This window comes from Hippopotamus amphibius, chromosome 2 (genome assembly GCF_030028045.1).
Source record: "Hippopotamus amphibius kiboko isolate mHipAmp2 chromosome 2, mHipAmp2.hap2, whole genome shotgun sequence".
Taxonomy (NCBI): Eukaryota; Metazoa; Chordata; class Mammalia; order Artiodactyla; family Hippopotamidae; genus Hippopotamus; species Hippopotamus amphibius.
The window spans coordinates 71,024,165-71,047,862 of NC_080187.1; the positions used below are offsets into that span (position 1 = coordinate 71,024,165).

At 38.0% G+C, this 23,698-nt stretch overlaps 1 protein-coding gene across 1 annotated transcript in view; it reads left to right on the top strand.

Annotated features, from left to right (window-relative positions):
- Nucleotides 1-23,698, top strand: part of LOC130844375 (F-box/LRR-repeat protein 20-like) — a 95,008-nt gene that overhangs the window by 34,064 nt on the left and 37,246 nt on the right. Inside the window, exons 3-4 of the mRNA XM_057720652.1 lie at nucleotides 15,083-15,237; nucleotides 18,512-18,589. Of these exons, the coding sequence (XP_057576635.1) occupies nucleotides 15,083-15,237; nucleotides 18,512-18,589 (233 nt within the window). The remainder of the gene's footprint in view (nucleotides 1-15,082; nucleotides 15,238-18,511; nucleotides 18,590-23,698) is intronic.

Genomic DNA, 23,698 nt, shown 5'->3' on the forward strand with positions numbered 1-23,698 from the left:
TGACACTGCAAAAACTTCGTTTTGAGGTGTTAAAGCATCCTCCCTATAGTCTTATCTTGCTCCACTGGACTTTCACCTGTTTGGTCCCCTGAAAGCAGCCCTACAAAGACGAAGATTCACTTCTGATGAAGAAGTAAAGACAGCAGTACATTCGTGGCTCGCAGCTCAGCCTAAAACATTTTTTAATGAGGGAATACGAAAGCTTGTTGACAGATGGACAAAGTGTAGTGAAAAGCAAGGAGATTATGTCGAAAAATGATGTATTTGTCTTTTCTAAAAGTTAATTAAAATAAATTCTACAGCCAGTGTGCAGATAATTTGTGACTCACCCTCATACTATTACCTTTTAAAATTCCTCTTAAGATCATTAATTTTTTGTTAGTCTCCCTTCCTTTATTCTCATCCAGTTGCTGGGGGCTCTGTCTTTTCTGCACAATTTTGTCCCCAAGTTTTCAAAAGCCCAACACATTTTAGTTGTGTCTTCAATTAAGGGTTTTTAATAGTGGAAAATATACCCGGGAGTTTGAACACGATAACACTTTAAAACAGTGGGGTCTTAAGTGCCTTGTTTAGCATGTGCGCCCATGCACATATTCCTTTGAAAATTTGTCTGACAGAAGCTGTCAACAAAGAGTTTTGAATATTCAGTGAGAGTTTTCAACCTTCGAGTTCAGAGATGAACAATTAGAAGACAGAGGGTGTCTGCTCTCTGTTGATATTCATGGATCAGTGGGTGTGCAAATATTGGACTCTTTCTAGCTATAATAACAGGCAAACACCGGCAAATCTACTCTCCAGAATAGCAAAATTATGAAATACTCAAAGGGGCATGTGTGTCTTTGTGTGTGTGTGTGTCTATCTGTGTTTAGAATTCTTTTTATCCAGGAAACAGCACATAGAGCACATAGTAGGAGCTCAGTAAGAATGTAATCAAGAATTACAAACATTTTTTCAGAGCTAGAAAGACCTTTAGAGACTGTCTAGGTTATTCTACCTGCCTGTCATCCCCCTTTTCAAAATGATGATGCTGAGGCCCTAAGAGATTAACTGAGTTGCTGGTGATTGCTCATACACTTGACCTATTTTGAGGGATCTTATGAAAAATAGTCTTGAATTTTTATACTCATGTCTTTGAGGACTCAACTTGTGAGCCACTGTATGGCTCCCCAAGAAGTGTCACCTTCAAGAACACTTTGCTTTCTGCTTTTTTAGCACTTTATGTGTCCACTTCAAATTTCATGGATTGTTAAACTTTAAGGTAAAACATTCTTTATAGCTACGTTATAAATTGTCCTCTTTATGAGGACCTGTGAAATAAATTTCTCAAAGAACTCACACTGAGGGATATTTGTCATTCTTCGGAGTAACTTGTTTGTGTTTACTTTATAGAAAGTAAGATCATGCTTTCTTCTTCAACTTTGCTGCTAGGATATCCAGACTCAGATTTGTGGATTAAACATCGTAATAAGACATAGCATGTTATGACTTATATTTTGTAAACTAACCTAAAACTTTGTCCTTATTTTATTTTTTCTGCATTTTTCCCCTGTTTATTATTTTCTCCCTTCCTTATTTTTATCTTATTGAACTGTGGGTATTTTGAAGTTATATGAGCTCCTTTTCAATATGATGCTTAACAAGCTTCTTCCATCTATTATTTATTGCACATCAGAGTATGTGAGGCACTGTCAACAGACCCACCTTAGAATTTGTGGTGAGACAGGCTTAAAAGATAGAGAATCCAATTAAGCTGTCTTCAGTATTGAAAAAAATTGGGGGCCCTAATAGGTAGGAAGAATATGAAAAGAATAGAGGATTCGTTCAAGTTCTAAGGGGAGCTAAATGGGAAAATAAATTGTTGTATTAAACATATATTTAAAAATACGGTATATCTTAAAAATATTCAATTGACTAATGAACAATACGGGGCAGTAGGGCAAGAAGCTGAAACACGGGACTTCTCCCTGGAGTGGTTCCTTACACCCTTTCCTGTTTTCTCCCTACTTTGACTAAGCTGTGTTGTGTGCTGATTGTATGCAATAAACCAAGTGATTCAGGGAGGGAAAAAAAGCTGAAATAGTTTGGATAGAATCAGGACTCAAACCCTAGTTCTTTTGATTCCACATATTGTGATCTCTAATCAAACATAGACTCCCTGCCACATTTAGTTAATCTAAAGATCTGTAAAATGAAAATACAAGTGCAATATTTATTGAAAGAAAATCCTCGTGTAAGTAGACCCATACAGTTCAAACCTGTGTTGTTCAAGGGTCAACCGTAATCTATTGAGTGAAATTAACCCAGAATTCTCTCCAGTGGTATAGTAGCCCTGGATGGCACTTACAGGCTCAAATCTGACTTGTAAATTACACGATGGTATGACTCAACCCCAGAGATGTAGAATGGTTGATTATCTCCTTCTACAAGTTTTATAGTCCTTGTTAAAGATATAAATAGGGCTCTGGCTCACCTGCTTTTTGAACAAGAAGTCAGCCTGCATTTCACCGAGTCACGCCAGTTGTTGGAGATTTTTAGCAAACTGTGGAGGCAGCTCCAAAAATTGCTTGGAAAAGCAGCCTCACAATTTTTAGGGATGATTTAAAGTGTTTTCTTTCTGAGTTAACAGATTTTAATTCTAAAAATTGAGACTAGAAATGTTGATGAGAATCAAGCCCATGATGTTTGGTGTAAAACTCTGTACATATTTATGCTGTTACGTATTTATAAAATTTAAGAGGATTTGGCTTATTAAAATAACGGATGATTCTTATGATTCTAACCTAAAGTGTATAACTGAATACATGCTTTATTCACGTAAGCTAGGATTTACATCCTCACGACTCTGAGGTCTATGCAAATACGGTAAGAAAATGATTGATTAGTGTAACTCAATTACTCTCCAGTAGGCAGGTTAATGCTTACTTTCTGCGTGCTGTTTCCTCTTGTTACCAGCTGTCTCCTTTTCCCTAGAAGTACTGTGTACCCTCACACCTGTGTGTGTTTCTTCAGGCCGTCCCGGACACCCACTGCCCTATTTCTGCCTGGAAAAACTTAACCCACCCTTTAAGGCACCGTGGAAAAGGCCCCTTGGCTGACATCTTTCCCCTCCTCCTCTACAATTAGGGTTTCTCCATCCTCTGTGTGTTCTGCTTTCCCTGCCCTGGAATAGGCACGTATGACTGTCAGTGGTGGGATCATGCATCTATAAAGGTGCAGTGTCTGGTGCATAATAATCACGTAACACGTGTTCAGTTGAGCTAACCTAACGAGTTAGGTTGGCATAAGTTAAATACGCTGACCAGCTAGATAACAGACCATTCAGTCCTCCGCCAGCTCTTACTTAGGATCCTATAGAATCATAGGTATTTGAAAGATAATCTAGTTCTAGCTCACATTTTGTGTTCTAGGGAGAATTTACTTTGAAGGAAGTCTTCTGTGGCATAAAACGGCATGAAACCACTTATTCTGGACAACCTCTTTATTGTCTGATGAGTAAACAGAAGTTTTTAAATATAAAATCTAGATAATCTGCTTTCTTTTGAAAAATTAAAAGACCCAGCAACATGATTTCAGTTTCTCATTCTTGAAAAGTGTCAATCTTCTGGAACCCTCTCCAGGTTGCCACAGTCCTCACCACTCCCTGATGCATAAGCTAACTACCAAGAGCAGCACTAAACCCCCGAAATGATGAGTCTGGCATACCATGGAAATATACCTGGCCTTCTCCTTCATTTGTGTTACCTGACTATCACTGAAGGCAGTTGAAGTTGAGGCTTCAGATTTGCAGTAGATGTGTTTATGAAATATTGGGGGAAAAATATTGCTTACAAATTAAACTCCATCTGAAATACATATAGTTTGCTATTCAGAAGAATCAACTGTAACTGTAAACTAACTCTTTTGTACATCAAATGAGCACACTTGATTAGATTTCTATTGCCTTGACAAGAGCTACAGCTCAGTTTGGCATATACTTCCAAGAGCTCAATTTGTCCTATTAAAATTCTATAAAAATTTCTCCCTTTTATTATTATGACATTTACTTTCGCACAGGGGAAGCTTGGTTTCAGTGTGATTGTTCTTCGTTTGCAAGTAACCTGTTTGTGTGCCTTTCTTTTTCTGCATGGATAAGATCAGAGTATACAGTTTTTGGCATGAAAATAAAACTGTTGCCAAGACAAGTTGAGGACTGAACAACAATAACTTTTGCCAGGGGCATAGTGAGCACATTAGAGTTGTAAATGCAGGCTTTTTTTTTTTTCACCGTAGCAAGTTTTCCTTTTTATATATAGTTTTTAAAAGCTTTTATTGATGTATCAATTTCACATAAAATTTACACATGCTAAGTGGTAAACGGTTCAATGATTTTTGGTTTCAGAACATTTTCATCATCCCCAAAAGTCCCTTTGTCCTGATTTGCAGTTAATCCCTCGCCCCACCCCACCCCCCAGCCCTTAGCAAAGCCTGAGCCAGGAATATACTTACCCCAGTCATGACCTCAACCTTGGGAGGTATTGGCCCTCCTTATTCACTCATCACTGAGGTCATCACTCCCACCAACAATGCCATTGGACATGGGTGTTGCCATCACTCCAAGTGGAGCCAACTCCCTTCGACCAAAGCATAGCCTGTCCCCTGCCCTGGCAGAACCCCTGTGCCTACTGAGCTGCAAGGGCTCCAGGCAAGAATGTTTCAGACTCCCACTGTTCCTACTTAAAGTTCAGCTGTTTATTAAACACAAATATTTCGCAGATTATTGTTTGAAATCGTTTGGGGCAAAAGGATTTGCTGATCTCCTTACTCAGCCATTAGCCAGAAGGCTCACTTTTATATGTTTTTTTTTCCTCAATGATATCAATGGCCAACTGATTGGAACTTTCTAATCTATTGCTATCTCTTTTTATCTTGCCATCTTCATCTGTTTCCTCTGCTCTGTACCGCCTTCCAGATTGGGGGGGGGGGGGGGGCGGGCAAAGGGGAAGCTGGGACGAAGTAAGAGAGTAGTACTGACATATATGTACTACCAAATATAAAATAGATGGCTAGTGTGAAATTCTTGCATAACATAGGGAGATCAACTCGATGATGGGTGATGACTTAGAGGACCAGGATAGGAAGGGTGGGAGGGAGTCATGGGAGGGAGGGGATGTGGGGATATATGTATAAATACAGCTGGTTCACTTTGGTGTACCTCAAAAATTGGCACAACAGTGTAAAGAAATTATATTCCAATAAAAAGCTTTAAAAAAAAAAGATGGGCTTTAGTTAGCTATTGCAGTGTTAGATTTATCCAAATTTATGTTGTTTCCTTGCTATCTACCTTTTTATATCAGCCTGGTATCTCTGTTCTGTTTTTATCAGGGGTTTTTTCCCCTTAATTTTATGGAGTTACTTTCTTCTGTGTTTTTGAAGATAGAAGTGCTTTTAAAATTTTTATCTGATTTTGTACTATTAATCATTTTTCTCTGTATTTTTGGAGCAAGAATATTCTTCTTTGATTTTCAAATGCTGCATGTTATGTAAATTTCCTAATTACTCAATTTGAATAAAGAAGATAGATTCCGGGGCTTCCTAGGTGGCGCAGTGGTTAAGAATCTGCCTGCCAATGCAGGGGACACAGGTTCGATCCCTGCTCCAGGAAGATCCCACATGCCGTGGAGCAACTAAGCCTGTGTGCCTTTAAAAAAAAAAAAGAGAGGAAAAAGAAAAAGAAGATAGATTCCGGTCTGATATTTTCCCACTGATAGGACCCATATTCTATTTCAATTCTCTCACCATCCACCAATGTACTATCAGAATTCTTATTCAGGAGATAAGCGAGAGGCCAAGCACACGTACACATCCCTAGCATTTAAGTTTTTAATGTCTAGAAGACATTTATCCTGTTCAACATTACCGTACTGAGGCATGACTGCTTTTGTTCCCATTACCTGGTTTTCTAACTATGAGCTAGTGTATTTATTACTGAAAACTTTTAATTAGCATGTAGCTCTTGCTCTGTTAGAAGTAGAGCATGGGTAATCCAGTCTCCAAAGTGGATTGCTTCCTCTTTCTGCCCTCACTTACTCATGCCTTGACACCACAGGGTACAATAGGGCCCTTGAGCTCATGGCCAAGTTCAGTTACTGGGTGTTATAACACTCCAAAGTGAATCTAGCAATGAAGCACTGAAGAATCCTCAGGAAAGAATTCCTTTAGGGAGGAAGATTCCCCTCAGGAACTAGGTCTCTAATATAATGGTTAATCTTTATGTCTGTGTTGCTGTCTTTCAGAGACCCTTATATGAGCTCACCGGCCATCATTTCTCAGCATGACCCACTTACATTACAGTTAGAACTAATTCCTCCCAATGATTAAAAAGCATCCTTGATATCATTGATTTTGTTTCTACTGCTATTGTATTTTCCTACCACATTGGTCAAAGGGGGGAATTAGCAACCTGCTACCAAATACTAAAAAGTTTTAATAGTGGCTAAACTAATGAAATGTTTTCATGTTCAGAGAGAATTTTTTTTCTATGACCTTAATATTTTTGGCGTAAGTCCCTAAAAAATACATTTGCTGCTCTACTTTATATACAAAGAAATATCTTGGAGGAGTGTGTGCTAGAGCAGCGAATCTCAAATTTTAATATACAGTGCTTCTAAAACTTTAATATACACACAAATTCCCTGGGGATGCTGTTAAAATGCAGACTCTGCACGTCTCACAAGCTCCCTGGTTATATGGGTACTGCTGTTCAGAGCAGTAAGGTCCTGGAAGAGCTGGCATGATTTGGAGCCAGCTTGGGTTTGGATTACCATTCAGGAAGATACAAGCAGGGAAAACTGCAACATCTCCATTTCCAGACTCACCGAGGGCCTAGTGTTCTGTCACCCCTGCCCCCAAAGCGGCGACTGTCACCAAATGAATACTCTGTCAATAATTGTGTGCCATTTCACATTCAAATACTCATGGCCTTTTTTATCTGGGAGGACATTGTTAGAGGAAGGAGGTGGCAGCCACAGATAAGACTTAATCATTTTCATGACACCAATCATATGTATTGTATGTATTTTTTAAAAGCTTCTAAGAGTTTGAGTTTGTTGTACAGCAGGTGATTTGTAAAAATTCAGACAGTCCTTTGGGGCCATAGATATAGACGCAAGAGAATACATAGCTCCACAAAAGTACTTCTGAAAAGAATAAAATCTTCCCAGGAAAATAGCCAAGGGTGTATTTGGAGTTATGGGAAAAGAAGCTATGGTTTAGAAGTTTGGCTCTGCTCTAGAAGAACTGAGTCGTGAATGTTTCAACAATCAATAAAAATAAATACTCTTACTGATTTGGAAGATTTAACAGTCAATAAAAATAAGTGCCCCTGTTGATTTGGATGGTATGTTGTAGAAGACCCCTCAAAACAGATCCCATTATAGTCTTTTGCTTGCCAATTTGGGCATTTTCATGGTGTCAACTTAAGTCAGAGTTAATTTTCAGGGTAAGACTGCTTTGATCCCCCTGCCTGCTTGTCACCTACTATTTTCTAGACCTCTCCTCCAGCATAATTACGAGGACTTCCTTATTTTAATATTTTCTTTAGAGAATCTTCTTCATGATTGACAGTTTCAGTTTACAGCTTATGTTGTGGCTAAGAATTACAAGGCAGTTATCTGGAAATGCCTAAAAAGTGTCTAGCTTCTTTCTTTCTTCTTCTTCTTCTTCTTCTTTTTTTTTTTTTTTTTTTGTTTTAGTTGATATATTTGGTTTGCAATGTTGTGTTAGTTTCAGGTGTACAGCAAAGTGGCTTCTTTCGCTTAGCATAATGTTTTTAAGCTTCATCCATGTTGTAACATGGATCAGTGTTTCATTCCTTTTTTTATGGATGAATAATTCCCTTGTTAATTGATGACACCATTCATCAATTGATGGACACTTGGATTGTTTCCACTTTTTGTCTAATATGGACAATGTTGCTATGAGCATTTACTTCTCAGTTTTTGTGTGGATATATGTTTGTTTTCAATTCTCTTGGCTATATACCTGGGAGTTTAATTGCTGAGTCATATGAGAACTCTATATTTGACATTTCTGGGGAACTGCTAGACTCTTTTCCAAAGCAGCTACATCATTTTACAATCCCATTGCAATTGGCTTTAATTTCTTCTTTCATTTAATTATTCTCCTATAATGGGCATATATTACTTTAATAACTAGGAAAAAAGAGTCATATAAAAATCTGTGAGCCCCAATCTGTGGGCCACAGGTCTGTTGCAAAGAGGTGTGGACTAAATGTTTTTCACAGGATTTCTCTGTGTGAGTTGTTGAGTTCCTATCCTGAGTGTTCATACCTGTGAAAGTACAGTAAAACCACACCTCTGCTGGTCAGGTGACTGAGAATAGGGAAGCGGAGAAGAGGGATGGGAAAATGAGTGAGTGGAAAAAATCCATTTCAGAACACTTGGGATATGTTGCTATGTCTATACAACTAACTTCTCTATATATCTATCTCTACATGCATATCTATGATTATAACTATATCTGTTGAAGTTGGCTATCAGAGTTTTGACTCATTCAGAGTCCTGAAGTGACTTGCTTAAATAAATAATATAACCGATATGTAAAAGAATGTTTCTAAGCAGCATGGAGGAACCTAAAACAATGTCAGCATCTACTTCTTGTCTGTTGCAGTTATCGTGTGTGATAAATTGGTGGAGTTCAATTTATGTGACTTTTAGGGCTCAGTAACAGTGCTATGCTGAGGTATATTGGAACCTGAGGCAAAAGAAAAAAATCAGGAATACTAATCCTTATTTTGTTGATAGTTTTGACATTTTGTTCATCATAGATTTTGTTTGCATTAATTTTGATTTTTTTAAAATATTGCACTAAATATTATATATCTTGATAATTGAGATTTTGGTACTCACTTAAATTGTGTGCCTAAGGGGAGTGCCTCATTGGCTACACCTTAGTCTCAGCTCTGACACTGACTGTTTTAGAGTTCCTTAGGTAAAGGATCTAGAAAACTGAGTGACAGTTTATTCATGGAGAAACTTGAGACATGGATTAGATCATTTGATATAGTCATAAAGTGACTAATTGGATATCAGAAGAGTAACTCCTTATTTCTATTCTTATGTCAAATTATGGGTGATACTCCCTTGTTATATATTTACTGAGGTTTGACCCCTTCACCTTAATTCCAATTTCACATATTTGATTAGACAAATGAAATATTTCTAACCTTTTCCAATATTGTCTCTAATTTTTTAATGCTTACAAAGTAGGTAAAAATCTTCCCAATCACTAGCAATTTAATCCTCATTCCTGACCTTTCAGAGTTTTCTATACAGAAGTACTCTATTTTAAAGCCAAGAAGGAAATTAGTATTACATTGGAGTGGAATTTGGAATTTTTTGCATAATTCCTTCATTCCTCTCAAAGAGATTAGGGACAAAAATCTCTGTGTCTCTCTTTTTAGAGCTTTTCAGTTGGAAAGCAAGATATAAGAGCCAAAGGGTTATGACAATTTAGTGCATCGAAATGGTTATCAAACCCATTGGAAGAAGAGCACATCCTGGAGCTATTATTGGCACAGCAAATAATGAGTGACATTCAGAGTTTATGCTGTTTGCTCTCTGATACTGCTGGAATGAGTTTACATCACACACAGGAGTTACCAAGTGGTGACTCTTCCTGGGCTGGCCAATAACTATTTGTTTTTCAGTTTATTATCACTGAAGCAAAATCTTCATTTTCTGTAATTTCAGATCACTGAGGAAGAGAGAAACTGACCAATGGGAAAAGAGCATCATTTTAGCCCAGCATTTCCCAAAGTTATCCCTTGAGGGTAGTTATAAAAATGGTTTCTTGGAGAAATGAATTGGAAGCTACTACATACTAAATACCAGTCTTGGAGATGTACATGCTCATTAGCATAGGAAGGCTCTGAGAAATCCTGAAGGGGAAAACAAAAACCCATAGAGTTGGTTTAACCCAGTTTTGCCCAATTTTTGTTATGGAAACTTTTTTGTGAAACAGATTTTCCCCAAATTCAGAGGTTTAAAACAATAATAATTTCATTATTTTTCATAGTTTCTATGGGTTAGGAATTTTAGAAGGACTCCCTTGGGTGGTTATGGCTTAAAATCTTTCATGTAGTCCAATCAGGTGGTGGCTGGTGCTAGAAGAATAGGTAGGAGCAGCTGGGGACTGGCTGGGCATCTCTGTTCATGTCACATTAGGGCTTCTCCTTGTGGTGTCCCCATGTACGCTACATTGGTTTTCCTTGCAGCATGGTTGCCTCAGGGCAGTAGGACTGTTTCATGGAAGCTCAGAGTTCCAATGAAAGTATTTCAACTCACCAGTTGAAAGTCACAGTGACTTTTATGATAAAACCTTGGAAATTATGCAGCATTACTTTCACTGCATTCTGTTGCTTGTAAGCGAGTCACCAGACGACAAGAGCAGGGGAATTCAATTCCACATCTTGTTGAGAAAGTGGCAAAGTTCCCTAAGAGCATGTAGACAGGAGATACTATTGCTATTATCTTTGGAAAATATAGTACCCTCTTTTTCCTATGGTATCTATTCAGTGTTGGTTCCAGGAAACATACTTTGTGAATTTTGCTTTAGGCAATTATCACCAGAGCAGCTTCTAAGTAGAAAGACAGACTGGTCAAAAAAGATCTGTCTTCACAAATTCTGGAGATAGCCAGATATACAATTCACAAAGGGATTATTTGGCATGACTGTACTAAGGGGTACCATTATTTAAAATCCTAAGTGAGTGTACCCATTTAGGTGTTTAGTTTTTATGACTCAAAAAGGGTTAATACTGTAACCTTCTTCATCAGGGCCAGTGACTGAACCAGGTTGTGTGGAGTCTCTTGGCACTTATATATCTAGACTGGAGTAGGTCCAGAAGTGATTTACTATAATCGTAATGGCCCTGAAAAATATTCTGCAAGTAAGACGGGTCCTTAACAAACTGAATGGCTCCCTGGTAGTATAGCCAAATTTTTAGAGACTTACCAATAAGTGTTTCTCGAACCTCCTAACCCTCAAATTCTTGTGCCAGGGTCTACTTCCGGGGCAACCCAAACTAAGACATGCCTTTCTTAGGAGTGGAAAAGTAGTTAAATATTTGAAATATTGTGTTTGGCATTGCACCAATGCCAACAGCACAGAGAAAATCAGTTGAATTTTGCATACAGAGAGGGGAGAAAGGTTACGAGATGCATTGTTAGAGAAAAGGAAGGGCCTTGTTAGGTTGATAAGCAATAATTTACCCACATGAGGACAGTGTCACCCAGCAGGAGGTGACTCCCAAAACACTGTGTAGTAGATTTTCAACACTGAAAGCTGGGGAATTAGATGAAAGCTCTCTCATCACACTGAAACCATCCCCTCAGAAATGGAGGGCTTGGTGATGTGTCTCCCAAAACTTGGCTACCCTGCCTCATAGATTTATTTTCCCATCCCAGATGTTCTTCGTACATGCTTACTTTCAGGCTGAGCCTGGTCTAAGGAAGAGCCACACATTCTGAAAATAATGAACAAGCTTTCATTTAATATCTCACTTGTGTGAATTGTAGGCTTAAATGAGAAAAGGGCACCTCTTTTAGGAATAAACACTCCAGAATAATAATAATATTTGAACTTAAAGCTGTAACTGTTAAATATTAATTGACTTTAAGTCAAGGTACTTAAAATTCATTCCCACACTAGTGATGAATTTTTATTGATTTTTATCCAGAGCCATCTTGGCCCCAAAGGCATTATTTGAAAGTCATCTGACAAAGGTTAAGAGTATGTAGTTTGTGAAATAGACAATAACTTGATTTTTCTCTTTGTTTTTACTTAAAGGTAACTGACCTGTACAGGGGTAAAACCCATTGATTTCGCTGATATTGTGATTAACAAATTCCTAGACTATGGGTTTAAAAGAATAAGATAATATGGAATAAAAACTATTATATTGAAGCAGTCATCATTATATAACAGTTTCAGAATTAAGATGCTTCATAATGAAAGTATTTTGTCTTTAAATAAATTACAGAGCATAGAAGTAGAAGTGTTGGATATAATTCCGTTAGTTTTTGCAAAAAAAAAAAAAAAAAACCCTTTTGTAGTAGTAGGCACTCTAGTTTTTGGCCCTGTGCCTTGAGTTTTGGATCAATGAATAGGAGCAAGTAGCAACTCATCTAAGAAATGTGGGAAATACTGTCCACCACAACCAGGTTTGGTTCCGGCTGAAATGTACAAAACATTAGGGAACTCATCCCTAAATTCGTCTTTGTGAGTCAGTGGCTCCCAGAGGCTTTGGGTTATGCATCTCAGTAGACTTGCCAGATTTCCCACATCCTTGCTGTTAGTATCCTGTTTCAGGGCTGCTCGCAGACAAAGGATCACCTGTAAAAGTGGTCACACCCCCGGATCAGGACACGCTGTAACTAACCCTCCCTGGCGGTGCCTCGGAAATGAAGCTTGCTTTTTTGTTCCAATCTTTCATTTCACTTTTGTTCCTGCCTTTTCTTTCTCCACTCTTACTGCCAGCACATTCACTACACTTCTATTCACGTTGCTAAAACTGTTCTGCCTTGGCCCTCAGTCTCCCAGTCTCATTATTCTCTCTCTAAGACTTTTTCTCTCCCAACGCCACCCCCACCCCACCCCCGCCACCCCTGCTTTTCCTTTCCCAGCTTGCTCTAACAGAAGGATAAAGTCTCAGCTGGGGGCTCTTAACCTGGGGCCCCTGGATAGAACTGCAGAGGTTTTTAAACTTGAATGGGGGAAAAAAATCACATTTATTTTCATTTCTATCCTACAGTAATTTAGCATCTCCTTTTACTATGACTCTGGGCAATTAATCACGTATTAGCAATACCTGTGACTTGGTCACCAGTAGAAATCATACTTATTTTTATTTCACATTAAAGTTGTCGCAGAATCTCAAAATGTACTTTATGTCTATCACTACTTCAAAACTATGGTAGTTACTATACCAGGTGGCTAGATCATATTATATACACTATTAATAAATAGGCAAATATGTTCTATCACAAAATTTTTCAAATTTTGATAACTGTATTTCAATACAATTGGCTTCCTTTGCAGTCCTACACATTGTTATTTTATTCATTTACAAACGTTATTCTGATATAGGTTCATATACGCTTCCCCAGTCTGCCAAAGGTGTGCAAGGGCTAAACCCTTCTGTGAACAAATAGGCAGGGCTGAAAATGCATGCATGTCCCAAGATAGCCCCAGTTATCATTTAAAAATAAAAACATAATATATCAAAACAAAATTAATTTTGATGATTGTTAATTAGAATACCATTGTGCATGACACTTTTGGTTCTGATGGTGAACAGGGAATGTCTGGCAATGTTGGTTATCTGAATTCTAGAAAGGAGAGTAGGCAGCCCCTGGGAGTCCTCCCAGGAAAATTGTGGAGTTACAGGCGTAATGCCCTAACTTCCAGGCTTTAGTGCTACTGAAGCAGGAATGGGAGTGGGAAATCAAGAGCTGAGGCAACTTCAGCTACTTCAAGGTCATTATTATTTCAGATAATTCAGTTTTAACTTAGCCTCTCAAAACTTTTAAGTTCCACTGGTAGAAAATTCCTATTGTCTGAGATGATAAGCCTAGAAGAATTGATTTCTTTGTTCTTTTTTTTACATCAAACGACAGTAGCTCCTGTTATGTGTGGAAACAATAAAAACAAGTGTGGACTGGGGTATCAGTAAGGCCAACATTATGCAGAATGATGTCCAAAATGGTCTAGATTCTAAGGGTTCAATGAATCTAGTTCAGCTCAGAAAAAAAGTAATAGAGTGACATATCCAACTGGTAACATCATCTGGCTATTTATTTCAAATGAATAACCGTTTAATAAAAATAAAAGAGCACTTACATCCAAGTATCTATTTTAGAATTCTTAGTTTTCACCAGTTGGGTTTGTCAAAGGTGGGCAAGCTAGCATCTCCCACCTCCATCACTCTGTATTGCTAATGCTGTTCTAAAGTGCTCTCGGCTACAGTACAAAGCTCTGGTATGGATTGAAGGACAGACCAGACTTAGGTCTTGGCTGGATTTTCCCATCATTTGTAATGAAAAGTTTAAAATATACTTAAAAATTGAAGGCATTGTACAGTTAACACACGTATTCACCACCTTGGCTTTACAATTAGATGATACTACATTTACTTTATCACATATCTATCTGTTCCTTTACCTGACCATCAACTCATCTTCATTTTCTTTGAGTTCATTTCAAAGTTATGGGCATCTGGTATACTTTCCTCTTAAACATTTCAACATGTATATCATGACAATTCCTTTTTTTTCTTTTTAGGTAAAATTTATATAATGAAATGCACATATTGTGAGTGTACCATTTATGGAGTTTTGACAAACGCACACACCTATGTAGCCCACCCCATCCAGATACAGAACATTCCCACCACCCAGAAAGTTGCCTCATGCCCCTTCCCATTCAGTCCCCACACCACCATCCCCCAGAGCTAATCACTCTTCTGGATTTTTCCACCATCAATTGGCTTTGCCTTGCTGGCAAATAACATTTTTTAGGCAACAAATTAACACATATTTATTAAAGAGCATTTTAACACATTTAAAGAATATAATTGGAGATTATAAAATGTAAAAAACATCTTGTAGTCATTTTCATTGAAGTATTTTCTCAATTAAAAGCTCTTCATAAAAATAATTTTTAATGGCTACATAATCATTGGCTGTTTGTATGCTCTCCGTGGTAATCCTATCATGGCTCTGGAGTTACTTCTCTCCCCTAGTGTACTCCCCTGCCATCAGAAGGAGGGTGTGGCGGATTCAGTAAACAGCCCTGAAGGAAGATGGGTTGCTTGAACAGAAATGTACTGTGTAGTTTTAATTACTCTCATCATGTTTTTCCTCCTCCTTTGCTGAGCTGTTTACATCTCAGCTGTTGTCCTCAGTGTTGATTTCTCTTACTCCCTAATACTCTTAGTTACTAAAATCTCCTTCTGATCATGCCCTATTCTAAAGGGATTCGGAAGCATTTCTAACTAATGCTCACCTGGTTTTAATCCACCCAGGAGCTGAATGTGACCAGCTGCAGTGGCCCTGGGCTTGCAGGAGACAAGATCCTGCTCCATGCAGGGGCCCTCTGCAGCAGATTGACAGCAGTGGATCTAAGTTGGTCGGGGGCCACAGATGTGGGCGTGCTGGCTCTCATACAAGGAGTTTCAGGGTAATGCATTAAAAATTGCATTAATTGTTATTTATTAACTTAATAATTATTAACTTAATTGATAATTATTGATAATAAGTTTTTAAAAATAAAACTTTCTTGTTCCTATTATATGCAAGCCACTGTTCTAAATGCTCTGTCTGCATTATCTTAATCCCTAGAACAACTCTATGAGGTAGGTATTCTTATTATTTTCCTCATTTTGCCTCATTTTGCCTAGACACGGTGAGGTTCAGTAACTCGCCTAACTTCACACATGTAGTAAGCAGTAGCGTCTGTATCAGAACCCAGACAATGGGATTTCAGATTCTGATTGCCTTCTGCCTCATGTCTGTTTCCTACAGAAAGAAAACAGTGAGAATGTTTTCTTCTGGATTTAATGTTTGGCTCTAACTATGCCATGATTTCTGTAGAGTCGGTCCTGGTAGTCTCAGTTCACAACTAGGAACGCCAGGTTTCCAGATGGACCAGAGTCCAGAGCAGGGATCGAACGCTTTATCTCTAAAGTGCCAGGTAGTTTATATTTCAGGCTTTGCAGGCCATGCAGTCTGCCATAACTCATCTCTGCCTTTGTAGCAGCCATAGATGGTATGTAAATAAATGAACATAGTCATGTTCCAGTAAAACTTTGTTTACAAAGTCAGATGGCAGGCTGCATTTGGCCCATGGGCCATAGTTTGCTAACTCCTAGTCTAGAGAAGTGCTTAAAATATTATGGGTAACAACTTCTTTGAGAAACAGATGAAAGCAATGGATTCCCTACCCATAAACACATGCATAAAAGCTTTTGCATATATTGATATATGTCAGTGTTTACAAATACATATATGTACATATTGTATATGAATATTATATATCAATTGTTACACATATGCGTATATTAAATGGTATGACATTTATATATATCGATATGCTGCCTTGAAAATTTATTCTCTTCAGAAAAATCAGAATATAAAATAATCTTTACAAGTCCTATATCTTGTAAATATTTTTCATGCAAAAATTAATCCCATCCCCAACAAACTGAAATAATTCCGAATCGTATAGTTAAAGCATAAAGCAAAAATTAAATCTTCTCCAAAGCAACTCTAATATAAAGGCTGTTCCTGAATGCAGATATCATAGGTAACATCCTAATGGTTGTGACTTTTTGTTCTGATGGAAACAGAAGCTGAGAGCTGAGAGCCTTGACTTATAGAAGAAACAGAATCAGAACTCTAGTAGTTCTCTTTACTAGGTAATGGTTGACATGTATCAAGGCATTCTGGATTCCTCAGAGACTTAAATTGAGCTGATACTGTATCACTTTCTTGGTTCCTAAAGTAATGAGGTCATCCTGGCAAAGTTTTCATCACTGGTGGTATTTATGTCAAGAAAAGGATTACAGATCTACAGTTCAATTTTAAGGGTGGAGTCGAAGAAACTTGTGAAAGAGTTTTGCACTACTTCTGATTATTTACAGGGTACTATTTGCAGAAGCATTTTCTCTAGTGATAGAAGGCTGGTGTAGGCCTTGTATCAGTGAGGACAACCTAGATTATATTGTGGTAACAAATAACCTTCAAGTCTCAGTAGCTTAAAGCAGTAAAGGTTTATTTCCTGCTCACGTCCATCTTGGATGGGTTGGAGGCTCGGTCCGGGGCCCAGGCTAGGACAGCAGGCACTGGCTGGTCACAGAAGAAGGGAAAGAGGATGTGGTGAAGCATGCACTGGATCCTAAAGCAGCTGATTACATCTCACAGTCAGAGCAGCGAGCTCTGTGGAATGGGGAATTGCAATCCTACCACATTCCTGGAAGGAAAGAGAAAACCAGACATCTGTGAACAGCCATCCTGATATCACAGTTGATCTTCACTAATCTCTTAAAATAGAATTGTGACCAAAGTAGTTTTAGTTTTCCATGTGCCTCTCTAACCATCTAATTCCCAGCTCTGATGAAGTTGATGATAACTCTTCTGGCAGGAGGCAAGGCCTCTTTCAGATATTTAAATAGAATCTTTGCTGTCAGTATATATCAGATACCGAAGGCAATGAGTCCTTATGGCTTTCTAGCCAAAGCAGCAAATTCAAATGTGCTGTCAAGCATCACAAATATACTTTCTGCACACAGGGTCCATGAGAACTGTTTGGGAAATACGTTTAGTATAATTTTACAGATATCGTTGTCTTTACCAGTTTCCTAAAAGGTGAAAGTGAAGCAGGAATTCATTATTGAGGGTGTCTACATGTATATAAGCGATGAAAACGAGGAAATGGCTGGGCTGAGAGATAGCAATAACTTTTTCCAGTTACCTGTGTCATGAAAAAGGTGTAACTGGCAGCTCCCCCACGGCCTACTTCAAAATGGCATATGGCATGCCTGATGGGGCAGGAAGTCTGCATCACCCGGGCTATTGCTTTGGTTTTCTTCCTTGGTTCCAAGCCATAATATAGAATAACCATTTCTATGACATGTGACTTTAGCAAGGGTCCTCCCATCATTCTTCTCAATGTAAAAAGTTTCCTTGAAGGATGTTTTAAGATAATGACTTTATATTAAATCAGCTCCAAGGGTTAGTAAAGTTCCAACTTTTTAAAATTGAACCTTGTTTTCACAAAGAATCCATACTGCTGATGTGATTTTGTGAGTGCCAGGTAAGAAGTTTTTTCAGCTTTTCTGATTTTGTGTGTCCAGTAGGAAGAAATGTGTCTTATAAAAAACACTGTCACTTTTATGTCCCATTATATTTGGTTATAAATCTAAAAAAAAAGCTATGTAAGACTCACTATACTTCATTCTTTTTCAGTTTCTGATTGAAGCTTGGCCTGGTGGTGGGCAAACAGAATAAGTGGAATGATCATGATGTCACTGTATGTTTCCCTTCATTTATCTCTGTAGGAAACTATTCTTGGCTGAGTAACATGGTGGTAATGATGGAAACTACACTTAAAGTGACCACACCCAGGAGCATTCCATATCCCTTACACAACCATATTCTTTGGTCACAATCAAAGCCTTGATAAAATAATTTGAAATGAAAATGTTCCCTACAAAGATAAAAATCAAAGCAACAGAAAAGAAATCCAAGAAATAAAGATATATATTTGTGCCTGACTTATTGAGCCCTCCAAAGTTGACAGACCAAAATTAAGGTGTATTGTTTACCAAAACAAAATCCTCTTTAGGTATTTTTGAGGTTATTTGAATAGCTAGTGAACTTCAAGCTTCTGGTATGAAATCCTTTTTAAATAAAGACATTATTGAGATATAATTTATCTTTCGGTAAACTTTCAGCCTTCAAGGACTCTCCGTTAATGGATGCCAGGTTACAGACAAAGCCATTGAAGCTTTAGTTAAAAAGCATGGAAACAGGTAAATAATGATAAATTTCTCATTTACATATACCTTAATTTATGTATCACCTATCAGCTTACACAGTACATTCTGTTGTCATATTTGCATTGCATTATTTGATGTTTTTATCAAGCACTCGTTGAGGTAGGCATTTATCCACATTTGTCTGTCAAGTAAACTGAGGCCCAGAGATATTAAGCAACCTGCTAACTGGCACATAGTAAGTTACCTAAGTTAGACCTTCCAGTCTCAAGCATAATATTCTTTGTGTTATAGCACAACTCAAGGAAACATCTTGAAAACATTTTCCATCTCTCCTCTTATTCAAAACTTATTCAAAGCTAATCATAAAAAACTATAGATTTTCCCGTCATGATTTGATTTCCACTGTCTTAGGCTGAAAGAGTTGATACCATGCATTTACCCCACCATTCTGGAAAGATTGTCATATGACTATATTTTCAGTAGCTATCATTCCCCCACACTTTGGGGGAAGGAGTTGTCTACCCACTACAGTAAGATGACCAGTAGCTGATGGCACCTGCAGGGAGGCCCTCCAGACTTAAGGACTCCTGAGGGTCTGAGGAAGTTTGACTTTGGTACCCTGAAGGCTCACCAGGCAAGAGTGTCAGGAGTCCTCAGATACACTGGCTTTAGAGCTCAGTGTCTGGTCTTTCAAGGCAGTCATCGCTGCTCCCAAATCTGCAGACATCATTTAGAAAGAAGCTTCATGGACAGCAGTGTGGGTGTCTTCCATATTTCTGAGGGGAAATGGTTTGGAGGATGACAGATTTTATTCCTCTAATTTGAGTCTGCTTCTCCTTTGCTCCAAAGGAGTCTGGTGAGTTTTGCCCTGTGTGAAAACCACAATGTAGTGTCTGTGCATAAACAACCCCAGAAAAACAGAACTTTTCTTTTGGTCCCTCCTCTAGAGAGAGGGTGCTGCCTTCTTTTCAACTTTTTGTTTGTTTTTTAAAAAATAAATTTTCCTAATGCCATCAGCCTGGGAAGGTCTAATTGGATAGTACATTAGATGTGACGATGTGTTAAAAACATGGCGCATGATGACCAACGTAAATTACGAGTCTGATATATTCTCAAGACGCTTTGTGTAACATCCTCACTTTGATCAATTCTCTTCCTTATTATTTTATAAATCAGTTTATATTGTGCTTTTGGAAAGAGTAACTGAGAGACTCTAAATATTTGCTTAAGTCTGTGGTTATTTTGATGCCTTAGAATTTCTACTTTACAAGCAGAACAAATATTCTACTAAACTGATCTAAGTAATTGGCCAACTTATTATGAGGAGAAAGTATTGGACACGTTATAATTTGTTTGCAGATTACATATCCTTCTACCTATTAATATATCATTCATTTTCTCCTCTCCAGTTCTTACTATTCTTTGAAGCCTTCTTTGAGTAGTAAGTGAAAAAAAGTGGAAATCATATAGACCTGTTCATTACTTATGTGAATTTGAGAAAGTTTATATACTTTCTGAGCCCTAATTACCTTATTTATAAAATGTGGGTCATAATAATCATCAGGGAGAGCTCTTGTGAAAATTGAGAGATAACATACATAAAACTCTTAGTGACTAGTACTTAGTATGTGCTCAATAAATGCTACTTTATTTTATTCCAGCCAACATTGATTATCCCCCTCTCTGAATGCCTGCAGCACACACTGTTCATTCCCTACTATTTCTATAATTATAACGTTAAAAAACTTTTTTTTTTTTTGGCCACGCTGCACAGCTTGTGGGATTGAACCCAGGCCCTCAGCAGTGAGAGCACAGAGTCCTAACCACAGGACCACCAGGTGGTTAAAGCAAGAATACTTTAAAAAAAAAAAAAATTTCTCCTAAATTAATTAATTGATTATTTACTGGATGTGTTAGGTCTTTGTTGCTGCACACGGGCTTTCTTTAGTTGCAGCAAGCAGGGGCTACTCTTCATTTTGGTGTGCAGGTTCCTCATTGCAGTGGCTTCTCTTGTTGCAGAGCACGGGCTCTAGGTGCATGGGCTTCAGTAGTTGCGGCATACGGGCTCAGTAGTTGTGGCTCATGGGCTCTAGAGCACAGGCTCAGTAGTTGTGGCGCACGGGCTTAGTTGCTCTGCAGCATGTGGGATCTTCCTGGAGCAGGGATGGAACCTGTGTCCCCTGCATTGGCAGGCGGATTCTTAACCACTGAGCCACCTAGGAAGTTCCAAGAATACTTTTTATACCTGCAGGATCTGGCAGAATGCAGGAGATGATTGGGGGAAATACCATGAATCCTCCCAAGGTCAACAGCATGTGTATTGTGTAATAGCTTACTTGGTAGAAAAACACACCAAGGAGCATGGCCCCCATGATAAAAAAGGCTGGAGCTGGCCAATAAAAACCACATCAAATTGAATTCTGGCTGGCCAAGTATACAAGTAAATTAAGAAGGCCAACATTTCTTACTTTAGTTGGCAGCAGGTTGTGGTTTCTCTGAATTATCTCAAGTCTTTTGAATCCTAGTCCTTGAACAATTTTGACACAGTCAACACTAAATGGAAAGATTAAACAAGAAATAAAGTCTTGGCAGTAAATTCCAAAATGGTCTCTGTTGCCACAGTTTCAAATCTCACCGTCACTCACTTTGGAATATTAATACCAATGCTTTGGTTCAGGAAATTTCCAGTGTACTTTTTCTCATTTCTTTGTTAAAACTATTTGGATATATTTGCTTCTAATTGTTTCTAATAAATAGGCTTTTTAAAAAAATAGTTGTACCTTTGTCTTTAGCACTTTAGCAAATATTTTCCTACATTATTGAAAACATGCCATTAGCATCATTCTAACATTTTCAAAATGCCATCTCTTAAGGTTTGAGCAGTTAGAATGTTTCTAATATTTTGAAGTAAAAGCTGCCCCAGTGATACATCTTTTTGCATGGAGATTCCCATCTCCCCTTTAGTGACTATTTAGACTAGATTCTCCAAAGTAGAATTTCTGGATCTAACCACATGGGGGGAAAAAAAACCCCTTAAATCTCAATTTACATTTCCAGATGTTCTCAAGGATTGGATTAACGTGTACTCCATCAAGAGTGGAAGAGAATGCTTGTTTCATCATACCCTTGCCAGTCACTGTTCTTTGGGGCAGGGTGGGGAGTTGAGGGGTAGGAACAAAGTGAACTTCACTGATTTGATGGGGGGAAAACGTTTTTTTCTTTTGTAAGCTTGCTTTAGTACTCTTGTCTTTGATTACTTGGTTTTATCTTTATCCATTTGCTATTTGCATTTCATCAGTTGTAAATTTTCTGTTCAAGTCCTGATGAAGGCACAGTGGTTTTGTAACAAATACATTTCATTCATCACTTTTAAGATGGCACAGTACTTTTCTAACTAGGTATCAGATTGTTATTTCCATATTTTATTTTACTTATTATATATTTGTTGAAAATTGACTCTTCTCAGCATTTTATTTGACAGCATGAATTCTGGGTGTGTGAATGGGGTAGGAACTAAGTCATACAAATCCTTTTCTGATCCAGAATCTGTTTCTTTCCTTTAAAAAGCGTTTGAAATTTATTGCATTCAATGACCTGTGTCTTTTTTTGGTTGCTCTTGAAGAGTTTTAGATGTTTTCACTTTTTTCATGTTTTTCTTGTTCACTCATTGGCTATTGGGGAAAAGAGATTCAATGTTATAGATACAACCCAGAAAGTCTCTTCTCACTCTTATTTTTGTCACCAGGGTAAGGTGAGGATTTGGCATAACTTCTGTGAGATGGGCCAATTTTCCACTGCTGCCTGCTAGATAGTATTAGAAATGTTTCTAAATAGTATCCTGTTGGTTTGAAATGCTTTCTTTAACATATGGTAAATTTTCCTCCTTATCAGAAAATATTTAATGGCTATCCGTTCTATTACATTAATTCGTCTGTCAATTCTTGTGTTAATATCCCATTTTTTCTATTATATTTTATTAAATATTCTGAAATATGAAAGGAGAAGCTCCTAACTTCATTTGTAAACATTTTACTCTCCATTTGTCCCTGATTGATTTTCTAGACAACATTTAGAATTGTTTTCTCAATTTCCTTCAAAAATTCTCTTTGAAATTTTCTCATTAAATTTTTTGTAAAGCTTTAATTATTTTGGAAGAATTGTCAGCATTTGTAAACATTTGCATTCTGTATATTAGTCTTCAGATCTTTTTCTGGTTCATTAATTCTCCCACTGCATGCCATTTGCCATTTAACCCATCAGTTGATTTAAATTTTAAATATTACATTTTCATTCTTAGAAGTTTCCTTTTTTTTCAAATCTGCTTGAACAATTTTGATTGTTTCTTGTTATTTGCTCATACTTTCAATACTATCTATTACTTCTTTAGGGATATTATGCATTCTTATTTTATATTTTGCACCCCAGAATTCCAGTATCTGCAGACTTTTCATGTCTGACTTAGCTACTTGTTTCTGGAAATTCTTGCTCATAGTGCCTTGTTTCCTTATGTGGTTTATGATTTTTTTAAATATATTTATTTAATTTTTGTCTGCGTTGAGTCCCCGTTGCTGCGCATGGGCTTTCTCTAGTTGCGGTGAGCAGGGGCTACTCTTTGTTGTGGTGCTCGGGCTTCTCATTGTGGTGGCTTCTCTTGTTTCAGAGCACAGGCTCTAGGCATGCGGGCTTCAGTAGTTGCAGCACGAGGGCTCAGTAGTTGTGGCTTGGGGGCTCTAGAGCACAGGCTCAGTAGTTGTGGCACACGGGCTTAGTTGCTTTGTGGCATGTGGGATATTCCCGGTCCAGGGCTCTAATCCGTGTTCCCTGCATTGGCAGGCGGATTCTTAACCACTGCACCACCAGGGAAGTCCCTATGATTTTTTTTTTAATGTCAGCTCATGTTTCCAATTCCCCTGGCACCCCTAGAGGACTGGGTGAACATATATTTCTCCAGTACGGATTTGCTTTTTCTTCTTCCTGGTTCCTGGAACACTGCTAACCCAGAATCGCTTTAAAAGAAATTCTGGACTTCGAGCTTTTCAGACCAAACAGGTGGTATAAATTTAGGCCACAAAGCAGTGTGAGAGTCAACTTGTGATTATCATAAATACTCAAGGGAGTTGGGCGATTTCCGTGGTGTCTCCT